This window comes from Drosophila yakuba, chromosome 2L (genome assembly GCF_016746365.2).
Source record: "Drosophila yakuba strain Tai18E2 chromosome 2L, Prin_Dyak_Tai18E2_2.1, whole genome shotgun sequence".
NCBI lineage: Eukaryota > Metazoa > Arthropoda > Insecta > Diptera > Drosophilidae > Drosophila > Drosophila yakuba.
In genome coordinates, this window is record NC_052527.2 from 3,795,349 (window position 1) to 3,816,313 (window position 20,965).

Here is a 20,965-nt window from a genome sequence, read left to right on the forward strand (position 1 = left end):
TGGGTGAACTAATAATCCATGAAATTTCAATTACAAGTCAAAAATTATATCCCCCTCGCTCTATCTTCATAGCAGCTCTCTCTTTCGAACTCTTGTCTAGCCATCTCTCTCTCACTCTCTGTCCCCATCTGGTGTAAGTTGTAATCACTGAGAGCTTTTATGTTGTGCTGGAAAAACTCGGTTACTATTTATTTTTGCCGACAATTTGCAGAGTTTTCCAGTTTCGTTTGCGGGGGCTTTCCTTTTCTGTTTTCAGGAGTGGAGCAGCGGGTCGGGAAAAGCTCTTTCTCTTTTTGGGGAAACTCTCACCCAGTTTCTCTTTGGGGGCATCCCCACAGAGAAGTACGCACTCTTCAGGCGAATTCCTCACCGATTTTGGCTATTTTGCATAGAGAAGAAAGCTGTATCTCTTGAACGACCGAAGAGAGAGTGGTGCGTTTTTTGGGGGTGGTGGTGGTACTGGTGGTGCTGGAGGCGCGGGTGGCTCCGGTGGCTCGGGTGGCTCTGCCGGTCCGGTCTCTTTGGCTTTGGTAGTCGAACAGCGGTAGTCGAGTTCAGTTGAATTTCGACTGCCCGACAAGCCAGTCTCTCCATCGCTTTTCTCGCCCGCTCGCGTCGGTCTTTTCTTTGTCCGCATCTCCGCATTTTCCCAGTATCTCGGTATCTCAGTGGTCTCAGTGTCTCAATGTGCCTCCAGTGCCGACAGTTTTCCACCGAAAAATTGTCAAAATAATACAGGAAAAAATCGTCGGAAAAGAAGGCAATACATGTAATAAATAAAAAAACCAGCCAAGAAAAGTCAACCGTGAAAATATAAATATAAATTCCTGGCGTCAACTGTCAGCGACAGCGGCATTTTCCAGCACAATGTTGTTTCTGGGCATTCGGCGATTTTAGGTTCGTTATGGGTGCCGTTTTCCTACTTGCTATTTTCCTACTTTCCTATTTTACAATTTTCCTATTTTGAATATTAAAAGCCAAGTGCGAGGACGGACATCAATGGCAATGACGCTGACAGTTTTCACGACCCCCCAGCCGCTTTTCCCCGGGTTTTCCTTTGCCAGCGATTAAGACCAGTCAAAGTTGTTGGCCGTTGCCTGGCTACGTTTACAAGCCAAGAGTCGAGAGATGCCATGCATTATACATAAGCTCTAGTGAGAGGTTTGCACCGCGAAAAATGTTACCAAAAATTTGTCATCACTCTGACAGGTCTTTAACGCACATCAATGGTGTCAAATTAGCCATTTATGCATTGGCAGTGTGTAGAAAGTTGATTAGCCCTGGTAATATATTTTAAGCCATATCTGCAACTGGCATCTATATTTGCACACCTTACATAGGCTTCCAAATTCTCATCAGATTTTAAAGCAAGCTCTTGCGCTATTTTGTATGTAGCTTACCAGAAAAAAAGAAACTATTTCAACAAGCTAATAAATTACTTGTACAGCTGCCAAGAAGTTTGGTCGCTAATTAGGTTTTACATTTCGGAACTCTGAGAACTTTTTCAAAGTGTAGGGAGAAATACGAGAAAGGTGACCGAAGGGGGTGGGTAAGTGGCCAAAGTGGCGAAACCGAGCGAGAAAGGAGTAAAGTACTACTAGCTGCTGGTCTCCAACTAGATTAACTGTGAGCCGAGCTTTTATTTTTCAAGTCTTTATTATTGGCCCGGCAATCGGAGTTTCCCTGCCGTGGAAATTGGACACTTCTGCAGCACACTCCTGATTTATTAATGACAATTTCCCTGACAAATATTGAATCGATTGTAATGGTTGCTGGCAATGGTAATTGTAACTCGATGCGGTTAGTTAAGGGGTATCTGAATAATTGCGGTGGGCTTTTGGTTTACCGGTTGCTCAGCCGGAAATGTGAAACAGGTCGTATTCGGATTAGATCGAATTGATTGAGATATGGCGCTGATAGAAGGTGTGTGCTGTGGAGGTGGAGGTAACATTTTATCCTCACACAATTTATTCGCATTTTTATGAGAACAAGATATTTTTAGATTATTCCCATAGTAGCTGAGAATGCAGCTGGGTTAGCAACTCCTGCTTTGCTGCTGAAATAGATTTAAAATTCAGCAACACGGTTGTTTTATGTCTTAGGTACTGGAGAATGAAAAGTGGGATGGCAGGTGTTTAAATTCAACTTTCTTCATCAACTAATCCGAACTTTAACAGCCAAATGCATACACAATTTCCACAGTTTCTGCACACAAAGTTTTTCGCATCCTTATTTATTCATTATTGCGGCAGGAAAAATATAAAAGAGCATATTTAACTTACAAAAGCAGTTTTTCATAAAAGATGCAATTTTACAGTGAACTTAAATTATAAATATGTATATGACAACGAACAAAGTTTATTTAACGTTGATATCAAAGGTTTAAAGTGCAATGTTGTTCAAGTAAGTGAAACAATATGCGAAGAACAATGGCAACTGTTTCTGTTCGTGTTTTTTGACCCAAAGCTGCCAATTTTGGTCAGCATGGAAGACCGAAAATCGCTGAATAGCTATAGGTTTACCGGCTTATTCACAAAATAACCAAAGAGAGTCAACATCAAAGTTTACACAGCACGAAGAGTGACAACCTGACAATTACGCGAAAAACCCATCTAGAACCGCTGATACCAAATAAATGGTGAAGAAAACTTTGGCCCAGCCAAAGTCGCCGTGGAAAAGCCGTCGGAGTTGCTTGAGTTTTCCGTGGCATACTTTCGGGCGAACAGTCCCGAGGGGGAAAAGCGCGAGGAAAAGTGCTGGAAAAATTGCGGCCATGAATGAGGCAAAATCAGGGTATCCAACGGGTCGAGCCCAGCGTTTAGCGCGATTCTTTGGTTAATTTTTTATGTGATTACCCAGCAGGCAGCTGGCAGGCGGCAGCCTGTAATTGCATTTTAATATTGATGATATATTGATGGGGCGCCCTGCCAACTGGATGGACGTGTGCTCACTTCATTTATGAAATTTACATTTATTTCATTTAGTGACAGGCCACCTTTTCGGTTTTGATTAAAGCGATTCCGCGGGTCACGAGCCAGCCACCCAGTCAGCCATTCAGTCAGAATTCATTTGCATAGTTTGATTTCGCGATTCGCATTTGGCATTCGGTTGCCGAATGTTGACACAAGCCGTCAGCTGGGAAAACAGGCGAAAGGTGAGGTGTTTGTTGAAAATCAATTGAACGGTTAAGTGCCAGGACACTTCACGCGAATTTTCCACTCTCGCTCGCTCTACACTTGCCAACACGTTTTTACAAATAATTGCTGCACTCCCAGATTGTGCTTTATTTTATGTATTCACAATACTTTATGAATAAGACTTTTATGACATAAATTGAGCAAAATTGTAGATTAGAATAATAAATGAAAATGGTTGGCAAAGCATTTTAATCCCAAAAATATCTCTCGAGTTCTTAAACTCCTAAAATTGTAACTCTTCGAACTGTTGTTTCTATTTTTCCGAGTGAGCATTCCATTTCCATTTACAGTATTAAATTTGTGTCGAAGGAGTCGTGAGAGCACAGAACTCGTCCTGTTTCGTCCCTTTTCCTGCTGAACTCCGCACAAAATTTTCCACAGCTCCCCGCCCGCAGACAAATGCATTATTATACCCGTTACTCGTAGAGTAAAAGGGTATACTAGATTCGTTGAAAAGTATGTAACAGGCAGAAGGAAGGGTTTCCGACCATATAAAGTATATATATTCTTGATCAGGACCAATAGCCGAGTCGATATGACCATGTCCGTCTGTCCGTCTGTCCGTCTGTCCGTCTGTCCGTCTGTCCGTCTGTCTGTCCGTCCGTATGAACGCTGTGATCTCAGGAACTACAAAAGCTACAAAGTTGAGATTAAGCATACAGACTCCAGAGACATAGACGCAGCGCAAGTTTGTCGATTCATGTTGCCACGCCCACTCTAACGCCCACAAACCGCCCAAAACTGCCACGCCCACACTTTTGAAAAATGTTTTGATATTTTTTCATTTTTGTATTGGTCTTGTAAATTTCTATCGATTTGCCAAAAAACTTTTTGCCACGCCCACTCTAACGCCCACAAACCGCTAAAAACTGTGTTTAAGACTCTCCTTCTCCCTTCCACTAACTGAGTAACGGGTATCAGATAGTCGGGGAACTCGACTATAGCGTTCTCTCTTGTTTTTGTTTTTCTCTTTGTTTTTCCCTCCACTCGAATAACAAGTTCATTTCGAGTCCTGTAAACATTGGATTCCATCACAACAAAATTCGTATATGTCAATCGAAAGTATTTCGTTTCATTCTGTCCTGCTGATTCGCCTCAAAAATTGTTTGAAACAATTTTGGGATTCATTTTTTTTTTGCTTTTTTGAGATGAGCTTGTGTGTTGAAACCTTTTCCCTTTTTGTCTACAATTGGCTTATCTCAGATTTGTCTATGGATTTCGATTACAGTGAAATGGATATTTTGTGAGGCTGCATCAACAGGACATGTCAATTATTTATTGATTAGATAGATATTAAGATTTATCTTTCAAAAGGGATGCCACAGAAAAAAAACAACAAAAGGGACAAAAGCGTATCAATATCCATGGATTGACCTGTAAGCCCATTGTTGAAACAATGTTTAAGGGCCTCAGAAAGTCATCGAGTTGAGCGCCCTGACCTTTTCGATTTGCAGCAATTTGCCAGTCGCCGTGGCAGGAAAAAGTTTTTAATTAGATGAAAGTCATTGGCATAAAGTGCGGATAATTTGCATATTTCTTGAAAATTCACGAAACATTGAATAAGACTCTCGACTAATTTAGTGACTTAAAAAGTTTTAAATTGTTCAGAGTTATGCTAATGAAGACACAGCCTGAAGTTCTCTGTACAATTGTTGAGCTTTTTCATCTTTCAGCGGATTAACTTTAGATTTTGCTTGTTCAGCTTGATTATGATTCATTTATAAGTTTGAAAATATCTTTTTCACACTGCATAATCTGGCGTTTTGTTATCGATGGATCCATTAAACGCAAATCCTCAAAGCTAATTAAACTTGAAGGTATTCTTATTTAGGGTGCTTTACATACTTTGGAATAAATTAACCAATTATTGTCTCTGCTAATTTGTGATTGTATATTGATAGAAAGTAATAATTTTTAGTAAGTATACTTTGTTTAAATTTATAAGTGTTTTGAAACTTTTCTTTAATTCTTTTAGTAAACCCATTCATTACAGGCAAACATGGACACATTTTCTGTTTGCCCTTCCGCCCAAACCTCTTGAAACTTTCTCGAAAATAGGTCCAAAAAATTCTTTGGCTTTCCTCAAGTATAAATTCTCAACTTTCCTTAAAGCGCTCAAAGGAGCGGACTCCCTGCAGTGTTTAAACCAATTAGTTTGAATAATTTGCCGGCGCTTGTATCATTTATAACCCGAAAACTTCTTAATCAAGCCGCACAAACCACACAAGGGTTTCCCTTGGTTTTCCCCGACTTTCATTTCCCATGGCTTTCCCAGCACTGCTTAATTGTCCCTCGGTGCGTTTTCTTCGCTCTGCGACTCCTGTGCCTTGTACTACTAGTCTCCAGAATTTTAGGGTTTAATCCGAAGGAGACTTTTGGGGCTACGAAATGCGAAGTGCATCTTATCGTAAGCACTAACCAAAACGCATTGACAGCCACTTGATGCTGCGTTTTATTTTCGGTTCCTTCGTTTTGGCCATGGCAGTTTATGGCTTGCAAATCCTTTGTGATTTAGTAGAGTGTCACCCCCTGCAAATCCCTCTCAGCTGTCACATAAACCGATTAAACTTTGAGCAGCTTATGCATTTTGTATCTGTCAGCTATCTCGTATCTGGCAAATGTGCAGCTCTAAGCAGGCATCGCCAGCAACTCCTCCACGAATGCCCCTAAATCGAATGTATAAACACACACAACGATGACCATAAATAGAAAATTGAAAGCACTATCGATAGCATCAAAATATTTTGCTTTCCGGCATGGAATTTGTTTTTTAAGTCACGGGACTTAAACACTTGTTGGAAACTGAAACAAAAATTTAGCTGCTGCATATCCAAACAACTTATTAAAAATACAAAAAATATTGTAATTGCTGCATGTTTTACCAAAAAGAAAAAGTAAACTTAAATTAAATTTTCAAATATATGTATTAATAAATGTTTTTGTGTTTTATTCCTTTAGTGCTAGTGATGTTTTCTTTGTTAAACTGTAGAAAATGAATTTCTTCCCAACATTGGTTGAATTTTTATAGCTCAATATTCGAAATACTTCAATGACACTTATTTCAGATTCTCTTGCTTAATGTTTTTGCAATTATCCTTGCCTTAATGACTCCTTTTGCTTGGTATTTTCGCAAAACTTCTTTCATGCGCCTCGCAGGACCGCAAATAAACATGGACAACTTTTCCCTGCGATTTGTTTATTATTTCTCGTTGCTCCTTGAAGCAGCACAACTCATCTCATTGCTGCTGTTCAAGGAGCAGAAGAAAATTTAAAGCATAATAATAAAATAATGGGTATTACACATTTATTGTGCAGCTTGAAAATGCTTGAACAAAAGCCGCGAAGAACTGAGAACAGAGAAGAAAGTGGAGCAGATGTAAGAATCTGCTAATGTGGGGGCTTAAGTGGAACTTCAGTGCGGGAAAAAGCATTTTTACTTAAAAAGACAAGTGCTTGTGCAAGGACAATGGCTTATCTTCTAATTGAAAATTATTAATTTGAACGGCAAGAAAAAGCTTATCTACGCGAAATTCTATTTAAAGAAAGGGTTATTAAAATGCTTTGTTTAAGTGGTAGGTGGATTGATAATAATTTATAGTAATTTGCTGAAAAAACTAAGCCGGAAAGCTTATTAAAAATATAAATTCATATTTTCTGAGCCTTATGTTACCTTTATACTATGATATATCGTATCTACTCACCATTTGCTTTCACGACCAAAGAGTACAGGAAACTTCAAAGTGCCATTTAAACTTTACCACTTTGTCACAAGAAATTTCCGTGATCATTTTTCCTTGAGCCCGGGTGCCACTCACTTAATTTATTATTCAATTAAAGCGGCAAAAAAGTAAACTTTAATCACAGAGCAGTCATCAGCAAAATACCCCAAAAGACACAGGAACGCACACAGGCGAAGGAACAAAATGATAAAAATAAATATGGAAAATCGTGTGCCAAGAAAATTGCAGCAAGATTTTCGTGGCCTTTTTTTATGCTGATTTTTGGTTTTCGTCTCTGATTTTTCGTTGTTCGTGCAAAAGTTTTTGCAGTTTCTTTCTCATTTTTTATTTTAATCGATTAAAAGTGCATGTCAAACTGTGCGTGTGCTCGCATTTTTTTAATGGGCTGCTAAAAACAACAAAACAGCAGTGCGGAGGATATAATAAAAATACAACAACAAGGATGAAAAATAAGCTCGGGCGCATTAACATGAAAATGTGCGATGAAACAGCAGTAGCAACAAACACACCAACAACAAGTACAACAATGCGGGAAAAGCCCAAATGAAAAGCGAAAAAAATTTAAGTGCAGAAAACAAAAAAAAGAATGGAAAATAACAGATGAGAAGAAAAGCGAAAAAATATGACAAAATTTACGAGCATCGCTCGTTCCTCATATTTTTACATACCAGTCGCTCGCTATAAGCCTTGTAAACCCCCTTCTCCCCCGGGGATACTTACAAAACGATATCTGCCAGAATATTAGTAAAGCTTCAAAATTAATTGAAATACTATAAAAGTTTGTCAACCAACGAAAACGAAGTCAAAATTTAAGAAAGAAAATAGCCGTTCTAGTACAAAGTTTTATTTAACTATAATATATATATTATATAAATATTAGAAGAAAAGAAATTTCGTGCTGAAATATATCCAGTTTGCTCTAATAAAATTGTGAAAAAACAATAACCGGATACTATTTTTTGGACCTCGTCTGTGTGTCCCCTGCTCCACTTCTGGCCGCCAACTTTGGTGACGCTTCCTCGTGTGGCTTGTTTTTAGTGCTTTGGCACGTAATGGGGTCGTTCCACAAGCCCGTTCTTCTGCCTTCTGCCTCCTGCCGACCACCACCCCTAGCCCCCCCTCCTCTGGCCCACAAACGCCTTTTGTGTGGCGCCTGTTGTTGTAGTTGTTGTTGTAGTTGTTGTTTTAGTTGTTGTTGTTGGCGGTGCTTGCATGCCGCCTGGTTTTCTTTGGGACTCCTCCAAAAACTCATCGCTTGCCACTTGTGTGCCATGTGACGATGATGAGATGAGCGCCAAGTTGAGTTGAGTTTAACCGGGGCTGAGCTACGAGCCCAGCTCCCCAAAACTAACTGAAATGGAAGGGCTGCATAGAGCACTTGAAAAAAAAAGTGGAAACTAAGAATAATGAAGAATGCATAATCTTTAAAGGTGAAAAGATTGTAAAATGCATCAAAATTCATGTGAAAAGATTCAGGCAAGATGATTTTATACCATAAAATCATAGTAATTCATAGAATGCAAAAATATTTATGTATTTTCCCCAGAAAGCCAAATCATCCTCACCCTTTAGTTTAGTTTTGAACAAGATAGGCATGATTTTTTTCCGTGCACTTTAGGTGGTAGATGGCGTTCTTCCCGCAAAACTTATGCCCTCTTCCACTTCCCTTTTCCCTTCCACGAGCCAACTGTCCGCACTTATCACTTGATGATGATGCCAACTCGGCGGAGTCAAGTTGAAGCTCGGTTGGTTGGCTGGATGATTTGGTCCTGGGGTCTGGCGGTACTTGCCTCTGTTTGATGTGATCTGAAGGGCCGATTAACGGCATTCAAGAGCCTCCAAACGAAGTCCTTTGGCCGACTTCGTCGCCTCTCCCGCCATCGCCCTCGTCTAACTGCTAACTGCTGCTGGCAGATTTGTGAAAACCACGAAAGCAAATTACGTTGACGACGAGCATCATTTTCCACTTTATTGAATTACCCGCCTCCCAAAAAAGCGGTAAATATGGGGGACAGGATGTGTGCTGGATTTTTCATTGGTCCTGCCCCTGTCCGCAGGACAACGCCAGATAAACAGAATTTCAATTTAAAATAATTTTATATATTTTCCTTGGCAATTTCTCCGGTGCTTCTGCTGGCTTGGCATAATTTTTCGTCATCTTCGTTTTCTGGCAGGCAATGTCTTTACTTGGCCCCAGACGTAAAGAAGTTATCAGCATGGCGTTTATGGTTGGAGCTTCAAGGGGGTTGAAGTTTCCCGGGGGGTTTGGTAGGTGGGTGGTGGACTGTTTATCCCCATTCGAAAACCGCCTGTCAGTCAGGCAGTGAGTTTTCCCCGATGCCTTTCATTAGCCGAACGACTGTCAGTCGCTTTGTTTAACTTTTTGTTAGCCCCTTTTGCTGGGTGTCTGTTTGTTTTTTTGTCACAATTTTGATGAGCCCATCACCTACACAAAGCTGGCTGGTCTCTCCTGCGTTTAAGGGCTTCGCACAGTTATATAAATACATATATATATATAAATATTTTTCCATGTGCATATATACATACGTACATCATCATCATTGTAATGCGCGTTTGGGGCACTTTCGCTAGACACCCAACTTTTCGGGGGGACAGTGGAAACGATTTGGGGGTTTTGATTTTGACAGTTTGCCAAATGTAATGAGGAAACTTGGGTTATTCGATTTGCGCTAATAATAAAGGTCCAAATTACACACAGATGTCTGAAATGAAGGAAGTTCAGCTATTATGTTTGATAGTAAGAGGTTACTGAATTCGTTTAAAAATAATTATCTAAATAAAAAGTTGGTATTCTTTTAAACTACTTCATTCAATATCAACTATTGAGGATTCTAGCCAACCACTTTGAGCAGAAATTTCAAATGAAATTCTTGTATCAAAAACCATTTAGATATATACTCAGCTTTGTTGGAATTATTATTATCTGTTGCGGCTCATATTAACTTTCCGATAAATTGGAGCCACTGTGCCCTGTCAGCCGCATTTCTTTCCCAGTGGGCGCCATTCAAGCTGCGTGCTTAAAAGAGCATTGCCCGCCGGCATTATGTTTTGTGTCAGCACTAAAAGTCGGGAGGGGGCGGCGGGAAAAAGTGGTGAAAGTGGGTGAAAGGGGGTCGAAAGGGGTGGCAAAGGGGGGTGGCTCGGGGAATGCACGTACATTTGTGGGTTAGCAGGCCTTTCATCCTGGCTGCTCCGCTTTCTGCCATCGCAATAAGTTGGCCATGTTGACTATGTCATTTGCTAATTTAGCACAAACTGTTTGAGTCTACTTGGCCTAGCCACACACTGGTTCAACTTGCATTCGCCAAAAGGTCAACAAAGATTGGAGGGGACACATCTCGGACACACACACACACATCCCCATCCTGATCGCCAACCTCATCCATTGCAAACGAACATTAATTAAGCAGGCCAACGATGGATGGCAAACAGCTAAAAGGATGTCAGACATGGCATCTTTTGATCGGAATCGAACGTCGGCGAGTGCAGACGTGTTTCTTTCAAGCTACGAATAGCAAGTTCTAAAAACTACAACAGTATAGTGAAAGTTAAACACAAAGTGTAAAGTGCAGTTTGCACAACTAACAATTATTGACTATAGTAATTATTTACTAAAATAAATAATTATTCCATATTGTTCTGGTAATTGTTATATGTGGACTTAGAACAATGAATCAAAACGACATACGTTCTCAGCGACAACGTGAACAAGACGAGCGCCGGCTCTCTTTACAACGCAACAATGCATACTTTTCTTTCGTCTCACCGCAAATCGGTGATCGAGCACCCTCACCTTTAACTAACTCGAAACTTTTGCCCTCAGAGAACGACAGACCGCGTTCTTGCTCTCCCTCTCTGCCTGCTTCGGCTCACAAGTCGTGGAGCGAAGAGACCGCCTCTCCTACCCCGCTCCTCTCGCAGCGCCAAACGACCGTCCCGGGTAACTGTAACACTGCAATAACGAGTGCAGTGACCTCACTGGCAACTGTCACTGCTACCACAACAACAACTTCGTCAGCGGCCCAACTAATTATCGCTGTGCCAGCTGTAAATAATTCAGCAGCACTGACCGTTTGCAACAACAATAATGCACGCAAAGAAGAATCAAAACAAAAGCAGAAGCCGATTTCGACTGTGCAGACTGGCATGGATCGCTACATCCAAATCAAGAGAAAGCTCAGCCCTCATAACAATAAGGCAGGTAATCAACCCAAAATCAATCGAACCAACAACGGCAATGAAAACTCTGCAGTAAACAATTCAAACCGATATGCTATCTTGGCTGATTCTGCGACTGAACAACCCAACGAAAAAACGGTAGGGGAACCAAAAAAGACCAGGCCTCCACCAATTTTCATACGAGAACAAAGTACAAATGCACTTGTAAATAAACTCGTTGCTTTGATTGGTGACAGCAAATTCCACATTATCCCACTTAAAAAAGGAAATATTCATGAAATAAAACTACAGATCCAAACAGAAGCAGACCACCGCATAGTGACTAAATACCTAAATGATGCTGGTAAAAACTACTACACATACCAATTAAAAAGTTGCAAAGGGCTACAGGTTGTACTTAAGGGCATTGAAGCAACAGTGACACCAGCTGAGATAATTGAGGCTCTGAAGGCCAAAAACTTTTCTGCAAAGACAGCTATTAATATTTTAAACAAAGACAAAGTTCCGCAGCCACTATTCAAAATAGAACTCGAACCAGAGCTCCAGGCACTAAAGAAAAACGAAGTGCACCCAATATACAATTTACAGTACTTGCTACATCGGAGGATCACCGTGGAGGAGCCGCACAAACGTATCAATCCAGTTCAATGTACTAATTGCCAAGAATACGGCCACACCAAGGCATACTGCACCCTTAAGTCCGTATGTGTTGTCTGTAGCGAACCTCATACTACCGCAAACTGCCCCAAAAACAAGGACGATAAGTCTGTGAAGAAATGCAGTAACTGCGGGGAAAAACATACTGCAAACTACAGAGGCTGTGTGGTGTACAAAGAATTGAAGAGCCGCCTAAACAAACGTATTGCCACAGCACATACATACAACAAAGTCAATTTCTACTCTCCGCAACCGATTTTTCAACCACCCCTAACTGTCCCAAGCACTACTCCAACAATTTCTTTCGCTAGCGCCCTAAAATCCGGACTAGAAGTGCCCGCCCCACCGACAAGAACTGCTCATTCCGAACATACACCGACAAACATCCAACAAACACAACAAAGTGGCATCGAAGCTATGATGCTATCCCTACAGCAAAGCATGAAAGACTTTATGACGTTCATGCAAAATACTTTGCAAGAGCTCATGAAAAACCAAAATATCCTGATTCAACTTCTTGTATCTTCAAAATCCCCATAATGGCTTCCCTACGGATATCTCTGTGGAACGCAAATGGCGTTTCACGGCATACACAAGAGCTCACACAGTTCATTTACGAAAAAAACATCGACGTAATGCTACTATCAGAAACGCACCTCACAAATAAAAACAATTTTCATATACCAGGATACTTGTTCTATGGTACAAATCATCCAGATGGTAAAGCTCATGGAGGCACTGGAATACTCATCAGAAATCGCATAAAACACCACCACTTAAACAATTTTGACAAAAACTACTTACAATCTACGTCCATAGCCTTACAACTCAACAATGGTTCAACGACTCTAGCCGCAGTCTACTGCCCACCGCGCTTTCCAATCTCTGAGGATCAATTCATGGAATTCTTTAACACACTAGGTGACAGGTTCATCGCAGCGGGTGACTATAACGCCAAGCACACCCATTGGGGATCTCGACTTGTGACGCCAAAGGGTAAGCAATTGTACAATGCGCTTACGAAGCCAGAAAACAAGCTAGACTATGTATCCCCGGGTAAGCCTACATACTGGCCAGCAGACCCAAGAAAAATCCCAGACCTGATCGATTTTGCAATTACTAAACATGTCCCCCGCAACATGGTCACCGCCGAAGCACTAGCAGATTTATCCTCAGACCACTCACCTGTTTTTCTAAATATGCTAACTCGCCCCCACATCGTCGACCCACCGTATAGACTCACAAATTTTAGAACAAACTGGCCAAGGTATCAAAAGTATGTCTGTTCACACATAGAACTAACGACGGCATTATCTACAAAGGAGGATATAGACAAGTCAACGGAAACTCTTGGAAACATTTTAGTTTCGGCTGCAAAGGCTTCAACCCCGCCAGTGACGTATGCAAAACCAAACTACATCAAAACTAATCGCGAAATCGAGCGACTGGTATTAGATAAACGACGCCTACGAAGGGATTGGCAGTCTAATAGAGGACCAATTACAAAGCACATGCTTAAGATAGCCACACGCAGGCTTACCAATGCTCTCAAACAAGAGGAAAAAAACAGCCAACGTTCATATATCGAGCAACTCTCTCCCACCAGCACTAAGTACCCTCTTTGGAGAGCTCACAGAAACCTAAAGACTCCAATAGCGCCAATTATGCCACTACGAAGTCCCTCTGGCACCTGGTTTCGAAGTGATGAAGAAAGAGCCAGTGCTTTCGCTGACCATTTACAAAATGTATTCCGACCAAATCCCTCTACCAACACATTTATTCTCCCTCCTTTAATAGCAGCCAATCTAGATCCTCAAGAACCCATTGAATTCCGACCATGTGAACTAGCAAAGGTTATCAAAGAGCAACTGAACCCAAGAAAATCGCCTGGCTACGACCTAATAACTCCAAGAATGCTCATTGAACTCCCAAAGTGTGCTATTCTTCACATCTGCCTGTTGTTCAACGCAATCGCCAAGCTTGGATACTTCCCTCAAAAATGGAAAAAGTCGACCATAGTAATGATTCCAAAGCCAGGAAAAGATAAAACGCAGCCATCATCATATAGACCGATAAGCTTACTAACATGTCTTTCAAAGCTGTTTGAAAAAATGCTACTCCTTCGGATTAGCCCTCATCTTAGAATAAACAACACACTTCCAACACATCAATTTGGCTTTAGAGAAAAACATGGAACCATCGAACAGGTCAATCGAATCACGTCAGAAATTCGCACTGCTTTTGAACATCGAGAATACTGCACAGCCATTTTTCTAGACGTCGCGCAGGCATTTGACAGAGTTCAAAGTTCTTCTATACAACTCCGTCTTAAAACCTATCTGGACTTATGGCTCCGAGCTGTGGGGCAACGCATCCAGAAGTAACATAGACATTATTCAGCGAGCACAGTCAAGAATTCTGAGAATTATCACTGGAGCGCCGTGGTACCTTCGGAACGAAAACATACACAGAGACCTAAAAATCAAATTAGTAATCGAAGTAATAGCTGAGAAAAAAACGAAGTATAACGAAAAGCTGACCACCCATACAAATCCCCTCGCAAGAAAACTAATCCGAGTATGCAGTCAAAGCCGGCTGCACCGCAACGACCTCCCAGCCCAGCAATAAACTTATTAGGGCATTAATGAAAAAACTATCACTAAGTGAAAGTTAATTAAGTTAGATTAAGATTTGAACACTTATTGTTAGTCTCTTAACACAAAGGGAAGATTCAATAAATAATAAAAAAAAAGCAAAAAAAAAAAAAAAAAAAAAAAAAAAAAGACATGGCACAATGCTGGCCAGCCGAATAATGACCACTCAATTCTATTCATAATTTGCAAGAATGCAGCACTTTTTTTGCACTTATTTTTCCTGCAGCCGTGTAGTACATTTGGGGCTTTTGTTACCTAGTATTTTTTGACACAAGCGAAATCAATTTGTAAAATTTTAGCAAAATTCTCTCGAGAAGATTGATGAGATTCTGGGTAATGGGCGGTTGGGGGTGGCTGTTCCCATTTTCGTGGCTGCCATTGTGCCCGGGGCAGAAACGGAATCTGAAACTCGGTGGCAGCTCTATCAAGGCCCTAATGGCGAGATGTCTGGCTGGGATCCAGACTCCAAGCTCCATGCCACATGCCCCATGCTCCGTGCTCCATACCATCGATGAGCTGACAGAGACTTCGGCTTTCTCGTCACACACGTTGACACATTGTTAGTCAAACAAAAGATTTCGCATGCTAATTCGATTCTCCGGTCCAACACAAACACACATCTGGGCTAAGACCCCATTTTTTCCCTCTTTTTTTTTATTCTTTTTATTCACGAGCCTTTTATTTTAGGGAAGCCCAGAAGCCAATAATAAAAATGTTTATGTGGGTTTCCGGGCTCAGCCGCTGACGCTTTTCTATACAGAGCGAAAATATCAAAAGGGTTTACGCATATAAGTTAAGCTGAAGAAAGTAAACAATAGCAGTTTAAAAACTATTTAAAAATTCCTTAGAAATAGCTCAAAAAGTATGTGTATTTGAACTTTTAAAGTGAAATGACATTGTTCCATACTTTAAGACAGCTCCAACATTAGTTTTAAACCATACTAGGAATTTCGCAGCTTTAATACTTGGGACTAGAGTTTTTTTTACAGTGCCATCTTAGCCTAAGCGCTGATGTTGATAAAGCCAGGCGCACGACACAGGAAATTTGTTGCGAATTTCCCTCCGCCCGCCGGAATGCCTTGTAATTTTCATTGTTTTTAGGCCGGGTCGAAACGAGATGAGACGATGCTTGACTTTCGCCGGGGGTTCATCCCTTTCCATTTCGCACGCGAGCTGTACGGAAGGAAGTGTCGTTTTTCAGCTAAGAAGGGCTTAACTTTTTCCTTTATGATGCGACTCACGCCTGCCAAAAGAATCAGACACCGCAATTTCCGCATGGCCACCGATTTTTTGGTGTGGTTAATTTTTGAGGTCTCAGCACGGTTGGTGCATTAAAAATGTATACCGGGAATAATATTAATTTGAATGTCTGGCCGACGCCTGGCGGCAAACCTAATTATGCCCGTGATAGGATTTTTGAGTTGGGTTCACGGCTCGTTGGGCACTTGCTCCTCCGATAAGGATGAACCTCGCCTAAACCGATTATTTAGGGGGCATCCGCCATTAAATTGGCTTATTGGGGACAGTGTTTAATGCCATGTACGGTTCAATTCGTAATTTGGCTAAAAACATAAATCCATTAGTCGACACTGCTGAGTTTTTTTGTTGGCCATAATATATGCGCAAACTTACAGAAGGCGCAAGAAGTGTTAGAGCTGAAAAGTTTTTATTCCTTTTTTTGGGCAGACTGCAGACTAAATGAAAAAGTATTAATATATCCCTTTGCCGCTGGCTGCATTGCAAATGATTTTGCCCCAGGGAATGCCGAAATTTCTTCGCATTTCGCATACCCACAGCTACACAAAGAGGCACTTGTGTACATTCATAAGTGTGTATATATATGTACGTATACAGATTGTATCCCAAAAGGAGCCAACAAATAGACATCAAAATTCGTACCCTTTTCTGTGAAGGCGGCCAAATAAAAGTTGTAAGTGCATATGGCAAAAGAAATGGAAAGAAAGTCGGGTCAGCGTGTTCTGGCAAACAATTTCGATACAGTTCACAAAGTTGTTTGTCCCAAAACTTGTTTTGAATTGAAAATGGTACTTCTGATTGTCAAACATATCTCAATATTGTTCGATGTTTGCAAAAGTTTGAATTATTCGTTCGGGAAAATGGGTGGTAAGCTACAGTGAAAAGTTTGGCTTCTGTAGTATGTAAGGTAATCTGTAATGGATGTGAGTTTATTTTTGAATAAAGTGTAAACCCTTCTTGCCTAACTTATAAGCGTACTTCATTTGCAAAGGTTGTTTAGGACCCCTTTTAAAGTTGAATGTGCTTTAAAATCGCTGAATTGCAAAATCTTTTTTAAGTCCAGTGGTTTGTTAGCCTTTTCACCTGAAACCATTTCCTGCGTCGATATATAACATTTAATCCCAGCTGAGAAGCATTCTATTTTAAATACTTAACTTTTATCCACCGCGTAAGCTCTTGACGGGACTCCTGCTGTTTGGGCCACCAGCAGAAAACTGTAATTGGAACATGGCCACCACGAAGCTGGCTTCCTCTTATTATCTTCGCTTTTCGCTTGGCGCATTTTATTTTCTTCTATTTTTATTTAAGGGTGCTGATGCTGTTTATGGTCTTGCCACTGAATGTTGCTGCCGCTGCTGCTGCTGTTCGCATATTGTCGCGTGTTTATTACAATGCAAAGTGCAAAAAACGGGCAAAAATAAGCAAACTAAAAATGCGAAACCCCGAGGCAATATGATACCCATTATCTGCCGGTTGTAGGAGGGCGACAAACCCGAACAGCGTAGAAAAACGTTAGCTGAAAAGTTTAAATAAATTTTATGTGGCCGTTGTCCGCTCTTTTCCCTTGATTTTTTTTTGCCTTTTTGTTGCGGCTCGCTGATGTTGGCGCATATGTTTAATCAGCAAAGTAAACCGACCCCAGAATGACCCGGCATCCAGTTAAATCTCACCTTCTGGCCGCCCACTGCGCCACGCCCCCTGTAAATAAAAGTTGGCCTTTTTTTGACACAACCGCACAGACACACGGCGGCAGTTTTTGGTCTCATGCGGGTGGTTACAGTGCGTTTCAATAGTGTAGCACCACCCTCCAGAATCAGCATCACACATATTTCACTTAGTCAGGTGCCTAAAAGTACTTCTTATTCATTCGAATTTTAATTAAATATAGCTCGCAAATAAACTAAATTTGCGAACTAGGTTTGGGCTTCAGTTATTGAGGCTTAACTAATTATTTATAATCACAAAAAACTCAATCAATTTAGTGCAATCCCCTAGAGACAAACACATTTGTGTGTTAATCAATCAGTTTAGACAGTAGTTAAAACAATTAATTAAAAAAGCCAACTTCGACTTGATTAAAAGTTAATCCCAAACCGCGGCTGTCAGGTGTCATACAGTTACGAAACGGACTGCATAATTTTGACTGCAGCATAAAGTTGGTAAAGTCAATGACCAGTTAAGTCAACACTTCGCCAGTCGAGGTCCAAAATGATGGGCGGTGAGTGGGCTCGTATTGAAATCGTTGCCATCATCACCCGGCACTCTTGCATTTTAATATTGCATTTTAAAGAACATAAAATTGCTGGCATGACCGAGTCATGTTTGTGTCCATGTGGCACAAGGATATTTAAGGATTTTATTGCAACGCACCATCGCAGCAACAAAGGAAAGCCCAAAAAGCTGTGAAAAGACCAACATCCCACAAAAGAAAGGAAAGTGGGAATCAAACTGCTTTTATTTGTATTTTCCTGTACAGGAAAAAACTAGTTTGTTATTTTATAATAATGTCTTCAGGTGAAAAAGAGTTTTAAATGTATTATACTAAAGGACAAATGAGAACAGTAAAAAGTTGTTGTACGCTGCACTAATTAAACATATAAAGTTTCTGACCGCATTGAGATGCAAATTTAAAGGGGTTAAACTATAAATGTAGACTATAACTATAAGCACTTACGCCTGTTATTTTTTTTCTGTGTAACCAAGCTGCGTTACGCCGGATAGCATAGGATATCGTAATGTATAGCCTGTTTGCTCTTTGCTACAATGTTGTTAAATTTTATGTTTCCACAGGTAATAGTCGTGTGCGGCATTTCAGGAAAACGTCACCACCCCAGCACCCATCGCCCATGGCCCACCTGCTGAGATCCTTTGGAGCGGGTTTTTGATTGATGTTGCTCCTTTTCCTCGACTTCCTTTTCTCGGGAAAGCTTCCGCTCTTCCCGCAATCAATTTAAATGCGCCTCTGTGCATTGTGAGGCGAAATGCGAAAATGCTCGTTGGCCAAATCGCTGGGTGTGCAGCCATAAAACTGGATAACTGGGCCATATGCTGCAGCGCAAAGTTTTCCCAATGCAAAATGATGCAAGTTTCCCTTTCGGTGCTTTTGTTTTCCAACTCCCCCACGTTCACTTGTTTTCCTACAGATCATTTATCATTTTTATAGCTCCTCGATGGGACATTGGACTAATCTAAATGATACCATCGTTCCTTAATGGAGAAATAGTCAAACAATGAAGACATAAATCAATCAATTTTTTGCGTAAATCGAGGGCTTCTTGAATTTTTCGGGCGAAACAAAAAATTCTGTCATTTCTGGTTAAAGTCAACATTGGGATTTGTGTAGATCATGAATACGTACATAGCTAACAAATAATTCCGAGTCTTGAATCTTCAATTAATTCCAGGATTAAGTTGAATGAAACTTCTTAAAACATTCATAGCTGACACATTTGATGAAGGTCCTTTCAATCACGATTTTCCTACTCAAGAAGGTAACTTTTGCGCCCTAATCATGCTGACATATTTCTCAGGAAATTATCTTGTCAAAAACTTTAAAGAGTTATAATTGCAACATGCGAAAACCTTTTATTCTGTTTTGAACCAAAGACTATGGTTACAAAATTGGCAAAGTGATCCACTTAAGTATACATTATTGGCCTATAAATAATCAGTAATAAATTCACTACACATTTCGACATGTATTTTCCATATGGCATGACATTGATAAGGGTGCTCAATGTGCAAAGCTGACCAAATACTAATTTCGTTGTCATGCCCTACAAAGAGTGTCTATTACTTTAGCCATGTGCTGCCAAAAACGAGTATTTTAAATATTTAACAGCCAAATCTCTATACACATTCCCCATTGGCTAAACAGCCATAAAAATTTAGAACATTTTTCCAGGTCAATGTGAACGACATGGAGCTGCACAAATTCCTCGCAATAAGGGACACATTCTTAGAGCAATTTTCAGTTCATTTCCATTGAGGATATTGAATAATTTGAAAAACGCAAATAAAATATGATGGGGCATAAATGTGTTAGACGAAGTGTCGGTCGCAATTTGCCCTAATTCTTCTGCCACAATGACCGCAAAGTTTTCACTTACCCAAGTTCTGTGAGTGCCACGCCCCCACAGTGGGCTAACCGCCCACTCGACCAACATTGCTGGCAGGCAATTGAAATACACGCATTTGAACAACAAATTGAATTATGCATTGCATATGCTTCTTGTTTTGTGTGCTGGTGTGTAGAGTAAACAAATTGATTTTGATTTGATTTATTTATCGACTCCCGCTGGTTCGCTTCTCTTCGCCTTTTTCGTTCCCACATCATATAATTCTCTATCTCCATATTGCTCTGTGACTGTTTGGGATTTAAAAAAAATCGGAAAAAATTATAACATTTTGAAATATGATAATGAAATATTTTTCTTCTGATTTCAGTTAACTATAATAATTGAAAATTCTAAATAATTATTGGGCGAAGATATTTAGAATATTTATGCTTATTACTTATTTGATTTTTAAAATATATATATTTTTTTTTTTCAGTGGGGCAACAGAATATTGCGCTTGGCTTGCAGAAGTAGAGATGGCCCCAAATGGATTCGGTCGGACGATGGCGGCGGCAGCTGCCTAGAAATCCTGGAGAGCTCGAAACCGATACGGAAGCCACAAAAACCGAAACCGAAACCGAAAGCGAGACCCCAGACTCGAAAATAATGTGCTGCCGGAGTGGGCACCATTGAAGTTGACAACACTTCGGTGCAGCGAGCTAAGAGCACAGGGTTAAAAGCAATTTTTTTCGGGGTGGGGGGAGCCGGAGGAGTACAATGGTCATCCAGTGCACATGTGATTGCAACTGCAGTGATAGTAGAGATAACCGGAGCGTTATATCCTGCCTGCTCCCGGGTCGCAGTCAGCCGTACAAGTTGGGCTCCACGTTCGATGGCGATGATATGGAGCAGAGGATACCGTACTACCGCCGCCTATCGAATACCTCATCGGCGCTCTATGGCAGCTGTCCCCAGTTGTTGCCCAGCAGCAGTAGCACAACCAACAACAACAACAACCGTCATTCCTGGCTGAGAATCCCCAAGAATCCGCAGGAGAATCCCGAAGCAAATCCCTCAGAGAATCCACGTCAGTACTCGAGTCTGGTGAGGCCCAAACAACGCAGTCCCGTGCTGTGCAACAAATGTGCCCTGTGACGAAGATACAATCTCAGCTGTGAGCATCCCAAGCAAATTGCCGGCCA

At 40.9% G+C, this 20,965-nt stretch overlaps 1 protein-coding gene across 1 annotated transcript in view; it reads left to right on the forward strand.

Moving 5' to 3' along the window:
* The first annotated feature begins 550 nt into the window (after window positions 1–550).
* LOC6526769 overlaps window positions 551–20,965 on the forward strand; it is a 29,285-nt gene continuing 8,870 nt past the window's right edge. The window contains exons 1-2 of the mRNA XM_002087836.3: window positions 551–897; window positions 20,260–20,907. Coding sequence (XP_002087872.2) covers window positions 20,541–20,907 — 367 coding nt within the window. The 5' untranslated portion in view covers window positions 551–897; window positions 20,260–20,540. The remainder of the gene's footprint in view (window positions 898–20,259; window positions 20,908–20,965) is intronic.